The 6,931-nt window shown below is 37.1% G+C and overlaps 1 protein-coding gene across 1 annotated transcript; it reads right to left on the reverse strand.

The window, feature by feature from the left end:
• Positions 1–1,683: 1,683 nt before the first annotated feature.
• LOC124930317 lies at positions 1,684–2,244 on the reverse strand. Its single transcript, XM_047470673.1, has one exon. It carries the CDS (start codon positions 2,242–2,244, stop codon positions 1,684–1,686), a length of 561 nt encoding a protein of 186 aa, XP_047326629.1.
• Between the last annotated feature and the right edge of the window lie 4,687 nt (positions 2,245–6,931).

Raw genomic sequence — 6,931 nt, forward strand, 5'->3', positions numbered from 1 at the left:
GTTACAAGATATTTTAAACAAATGTTGTTAATTGTTTTAATGTTTAAATGATTTAATCTTTTATGCCATAGCCAGTTTTAATCATTTTTAGCTATCATGCATATGGGATCAAAAGTCTTATTTTTCTAGATCATCTTATATGAGTTTCCTACTCTACTTCCTGTTAGCAGGGTGTTTCCCTGCTAATTTTTAACGATACATGCATGCTTTTAAAAATTTACTGTGTAGCCGTTATCACACATCTGACTTATACTAATAAAGTTATAGCACAAATTTTCTACTAACAACGCATTATTAATAGTAAGGTTATCGTGGACAATCTTACCCTTACCCATGGTTTACCTTTGTTATTATCACCGAATTTGATTTTCGTACATGTACATTTAGTTATATCAGTCAGCAGTCGGATGTTTCCTGTCATGTGTCTGGAGCAGCCTCTATCCAGATACCAAACACATTCCTCTAGTCAGTTGTCCTGAGTTACCTACACATATAAATATTTATAGTTTTGGTACCCATATTTACTTGGGTCCATGATGGATTAGTTCCTTAGGGATCCATATTTGCGTTATTTTTAAGGATCTTCCACTTTGGGTTGTCAATAATGCGTAAGATTTAGACTTGGCAGACGTCTTCTTATCAGCTGATGACCCCTTAGTCTTAGAAGATGATTTTTTATGAAAACTTTTTGACTTTCTATCAAATTTTTGTTTGCCAGACCAGCTGACTGTCCGCTTCTTGGGCTTGAGCCAGCTAGAAGTTGGCTTAATATATTTAATATCATCTTTTAAAGTTAAGTCATCACATCTGTGATTAGTTCTAGTGTCAATTAAGTTATCCTTGATAAAGCTTATAGGTTTATGCTTGCTTTTTATTGGGTTCAACTTTTTGCTGGACTCATCTAGAGAGCTATTATCAAATCCTAGACCGGATTTACATCCAATAGGCCTTTACTGAATAATCAACTGTTCGACAGCTTTTCCAGATTTCGTCCAAGAACTAATCACATAGTTTAATCTTTGGTTTTCAGTAGAAAGAGTTTTGATTGTTTCTTTGAGCTTCTTTTCTCAAATTAGAGCACATTTATTTCATTATTCAAAACTTATGGTTCAGGATTTTGAGATGAAAATCTTGTACTATGAGATTTGTTTTTCAAATTTATTTCATTAAAAGAGTTTGACAGTTTCTTATACTCAATGACCATGTCATTGAGTGCATTGGTTAGATCATCTCTCGTAAATTCGTCAGAAGAGAAGTCAAATACCTCAATGTAGTCAGCCATGAAACATTTGACACCTTCATCTTCACTTTCGCTTGATGAGCTGTCATCTGAGTCACTGTCATCCCACTTTCCCTTACTTTCCTCAACCAACTGAGCCTTTTGTTTTTTCTGTTTCTTCTATCAGACAACTTCTTGTCGTCCCTCTTGGGCTTTCTGCAGTCATCCTGAAAGTGACCTGGTTTATCTCAATTAAAGCATTTCAAGTTAGCTTTTGATTCATACTTATTATTATACCTATTAGAGTTAGAATTAGAATGATTTTTCCTCATGAATTTTCCAAACTTCTTGACGAAGAGTGACATTGCATCGTTGTTGATCTTCTTAGCAGACTCCGCATCTGTCACGGTAGGTGGCTCTTTAGTAGTCACCAACGCTTTTGTTGTGACGGATGAAGATGGTGCTTATTCATTGCTTGAGTTTATTTCAAACTCATAGGTTTTCAGATCGGCGAACAAGTCATGTAGCTCAAGCTTGTTGAGATATTTAGATTCCCTCGTTGACATTCTCTTGATGTCCCATTCTTTAGGTAAGGCTCTCATCACTTTGATAACAACCTCTTTGTTGCTGTAAGTCTTCCCCAGAGTCAAGAGCTCAATGACTATGTTTCTGAATCGTTCATCAAATTCAGTCATTATCTCTCTAGGATGCATCTTAATGCTGTCAAACTTCTGTGTGGCAACCATTAGTTTATTTTCTTTGGTTTGATCGTTGCCTTCACAAAGTTGGGTCATCTTCTCCCAAATTTCTTTGGTAAGAGCATGACTTAATCTGGTAGAACATGTTCTTGTCCAACGTCTTGTAGAGAAATCTTTGGTCACATTGTCGAGGTTGGCCTTCCTCTTATCTTCAGCAGTCCACACAAATCTTGACTTCTCCCTCATCTCAGGAGAACCATCAATTGAGGTTTTGGCTGTACTGACCTTCAGAATCTTCATTGGACCATCATTGATGACATACCACATATCATCATCTTGAGCTGCTAAATGAGCTTACATCCCGTTCTTCCAGTTGTCATAGTCTTCCTTCGAGAACATATGAATTTTGTTTAGAAGAGACATAATTTGATATCTGCAGTTGCTTGAGAATAGAATACCCGCTCTGATACCACTTGTTAGGATCGACTTCAACAATAAAAAAGGGGGTTGAATATTGTTGAACTAATTTTCACTTTCAATGCGATTTTAATCCTGTTAGAGATTAAAATATGTTTCTATTTTTCGACAAATCATAGCAAGCTCTGAACGGTTTCCAGTGCGGAAAGTATTTGCTAGATTTGAAGCGACAAATGCAAGACTGAATGATGCAGTAAGAAAATAACACAAGAGTTTTATGGATATTCAAAGATAAAACTTCTACGTCACCCCTTCTTCTATTTCCAAAAGGATTCCACTAGTAGGGTTTAGTTTGAATAGCGTCTACACAAACCCAGTCAGAACTCAAGACTTAACAGCTGCTTGTTCTGAACTCCTAACTATCACTCACTATTGAACAGGCAACGTTATGTTCAACTTACAACACTGATAATACTCTCAAGTAATAAATTATTTATCTGCTTATACAATGTATGCTTAAACAACTAGAGAGAGTAAACAGTAGAATCAACATCGTGAGTCCAGAGATTTAGAATTTCAGAAGTCGATGCAAACTACTTTGCCATTGTACTATGTTGCTCTTTTATATTGAAGCATAACAATGGTCGAATCTGATTCTTGGATACGTGAATTGACCGGGAAGATTCGCCGTACCGAGAGCCAGATATTCAGGGATCGTGAATTGACTAGGAGGATTCGTCGTACCGAGAGTCCAGATATTCAGGGATCCTGAATTGTCTGAGAGGATTCACCATTGTAATTTACTACTCTTTTATATATAAATATAGCAATGGTGGAATCTAATACGTGTCAGCTTTCTTATGGTTATAAGTGGCATTTGTACACTTTGACGTGTTAAACTGATGAGTCAACATGTTGAAAGGAGGTGCTATTGATAAGCAATGCTGATAAAAAAAAATGCTTCTTTAGACGGTTGTTAGCGCTAGGCTACTGTTAGCGGTTTCTTTAGACTGCTACTAAAGCAAGGCTATTGCCAACGCTTCTTCAGACTGTTGTTAAAGCAAGAATGCTGCCAGCGCTTTTTCAAATTACTACTGAAGCAAGTGTACTGTCAGCGTTTCTTTAGACTGCTGCTAAAGCAAGACTGCTGTTAGTGCTTCTTCAGACTGCTGCTGAAGCAATGCTGATGTTAGCGCTTTTTCAGACTACTGATGAAGCAAGGCTGCTGTTAGCGCTTCTTCAGACTACTACTGAAGCAAGGCTGCAGTTAGCGCTTCTTTAGACTACTACTAAAGCAAGGCTGCTGCCAGCGTTTCTTCAGACTGCTGCTGAAACAAGGATGTTGTTAACACTTCTTCAGACTACTGCTGAAGCAAGCCTGCTGCCATCGTGCTATAGACAACTCTGTTGTTGGCAACCCTGCTGCCAATACCTCTTTAGCTCTACTGCTCGCGCCTCTTCAGATTTACCTGCACATTAAACATTTGCAGAACTTAGTTTTATTCAATTATCAACGCATCATCAAAACTACATCGTATTGATTTTTATTATCCTAAGTTCATTTTAATCAATTACAACATTTTTCTTAATTCAACTTAATTAAAGATTTATTCTTTAATCTTTAACTTAATTAATTTTCTCATTTTTCTTTCTTTAACTTAATCTAAAAGAAAGGTACATAACCTTAACATTGCTTTCAAAAATTACACAATTGGAGTCGGCACTTCTACAAATTATGTGCAAAAATTGTCGATGAGAAATGACAACTTGTTACAAAATGAGATATGTTGCGAGAGGAAAACTAGAATGCATGGGATCGACCCCATCCTTTAGCGATGAGCCGTCAGATAGGACGTAGGCATTGTGGAGGTGGGAAGAAATTCCTTGGTTTATGACGGTGGTTTACCCCCTCGACTATCGGTGAATGATACTCTTTTATGATTCCCTTAGCACAAAAGGCTTGGATACTCTCCAAGTCGGTTGTTTTTCATGCCCAAACAACTAAACCTCATCACTACAACCCTTATGTGACTAATATATATGTATTATGTGTATGAATCTATAGTCTAAATGAACATCTCAAAAATGTTCCTTCTTCAAAAGAAACACATTTTTTCAAAAATGTTTTTAATTTCCAATCACATACGATGTCCATGTTAAAGGGTATCGACATAATCCCATTGATAGATAATTTCCACAAAATGAGTGGAACTATGGAATATATGGACTAACTCCCATCATGAGGTTTATTAACTTTAAGATAAACAAAACCTTCATAATGAAAATGCAAAGGAGATGGAGCCTTATAGGACGAGTGTACTTTATAGGAGAAAGGTAAATAAGACCAACCATAAAAGAATTCTAAGCTATCTTGATGATGGACAATAAGAATATTCTGTATCTTAAGCCATTTTAGAATAAATATCCTTGAGAAAGCTCTACAAGAGGAATACAGATACACTAAGATGACATCCGAGACAATCCTCAAAAAGAACATCATTGACTTTCAAAATGGATAAAATGGAGTTTAGGAATGGAGAAATCTCTTTAACCTTGGAATCCTCCATGATGACAATAACGGTTGTATTGGCCCACTTCTTCATGACTCCGACATATGATAACTCATCCTCCAAAATTCTAGAGGTTGCATACCACATGCGTAGGCGAAACAAATAACCCTTGGGTATCATTCTAGCTAAGACACGTATGGGGTTGAATGATTCATTCTTAACCTTCATCGTAAGAAAAAGAGGCATACCTCTACTTATCTATATTTGTCTGCTCGATAAAATCGGACACTTGCCACTATTATGTCCTAGAGACATCATGTCCCCCACTCTTCAATATCGACGATTGATGATGAAGTCAAGGAATTACTCTCGTTGTATCCCATCAAAAAGATGGCTTACATGATGGATGATAAACATATGATCATGCTTTTGGGCTTGGAATGAGTCACCTCCTACAATACCCACGACTTTTTCAAACAATTCGGTCGTGACTTTCTGCCCCCTTACACGGGAAATTCCACAATGCCACAGACAAGCCGATTGACCATAAGGCCTACGTAGGATATCTTGAGAAATGAAACAGCCCCTCCCAGATGGGAATCCCAAAGGAGTGAAAGAATTACCTAACCGTCATAATCGAAGAATATGAGTAGGTCAAAAGGAATGAAGAGGAGGAAGCTTCTAGTGTAGAAAACACTACAATAGGACTTAAAGTCTATGACCTATGCCAACACTTTTTCCTTTTAGATTCTCTATTTAAATGTCAACAAGAGAGATCGCATGTAACAAACTTAACAAGTGTTTTGTATAACAACTCTATGTTTAACTTTTAAATCACAAGAATATGTTCATTTCCTATGATTCATTTTAAATGCATCTGCATTGCATGGTACTTGTGTTACAATTACAAACCCTCACCTCTTTCTCTTCACATCAGTCCACGATTGTAGCAAATGATATGGCCCCTAGAAAAAGAGATCCAAAAACCGGACGCTTTATCTGCCACAATATGATTGAGGAAACAACAACACCTAAAATGGTCACTATGACCAAATTTAGAGAAATCAAGGCAGCTTTACAGTATATGACGGAACAACTCGCGTTGATCACAAATTCTTTAACTAATTAGTAAATACTGTTTACATCCCAAAAGATGCCTTATTCCTTCAATTTCCTACTCAGTCTATCCCGGTTATGATCTCTCCCATCAATTCTCGTCTTATTGATCCTCAAACTCAAGAGGAAGTCTCTTTCTATAAAGACTTCGAAAAAGATTTCGACCAAACCACATAGGCACAACACATGACACATGAGGAAGAACTAAACTCCATGGGACACATGGAAGACCAATTTCGGTGGTTGAACAACCACCTTCTACGGAATATGAACGTTAGATAGCTCAAGTTCAAGCCATGCAGGTAGAGATGCAAGCCCAACTAAATAAAATGGCTAAAGGAAAAAGCACTAAGGAACACTATGACTAGAAGGATGCCATGAAAACTACTGAATGAGCAGTCATTCCATTGGGCATCAAGTTACCACCCATATCCAAGTACATCAAAAAAAGCGATCCATTTGTCTTTTTCAAAATGTACACTTTTGCAATGGTCCAATTGCGACTTGGAGAATTGATAGTTCTCCACCCATTTCTCCGATACCTCGATGACACCGCTCTACGTTGGTATCACCAACAAAAGATAACATAATTGCAAACTATCGAGGAATTAGCCGCAATGTTTATAGAACGCTTATATATGCACCTTAATCTGGAACGTCTAGAGAAGATGATGAATAATATTAAACAAGGAGAAAATAAGAAATTCTCCGTCTTCATCGAAAGATGGAAATTTATCATCGATGAAATTGATTCCCGCCCGAGTCACCAGCAACATATCGACATGATCTTTGAAAGCGTTATGATATTATGTTAGATTCACTGTCAAGACCTTCTAAAACATGAAAAGCTGTTGAAAACCGAAAATAACCTCGATGATGCGATCGAGAAGAAAATAATAGAGGAAAAAGTAGTCAAAGCTTACCCACCTCTGAGTCGTTTCCCAAAAAAATGAAACGACATAAGTACACTA

Source organism: Impatiens glandulifera, chromosome 3, assembly GCF_907164915.1.
Source record: "Impatiens glandulifera chromosome 3, dImpGla2.1, whole genome shotgun sequence".
Taxonomy (NCBI): Eukaryota; Viridiplantae; Streptophyta; class Magnoliopsida; order Ericales; family Balsaminaceae; genus Impatiens; species Impatiens glandulifera.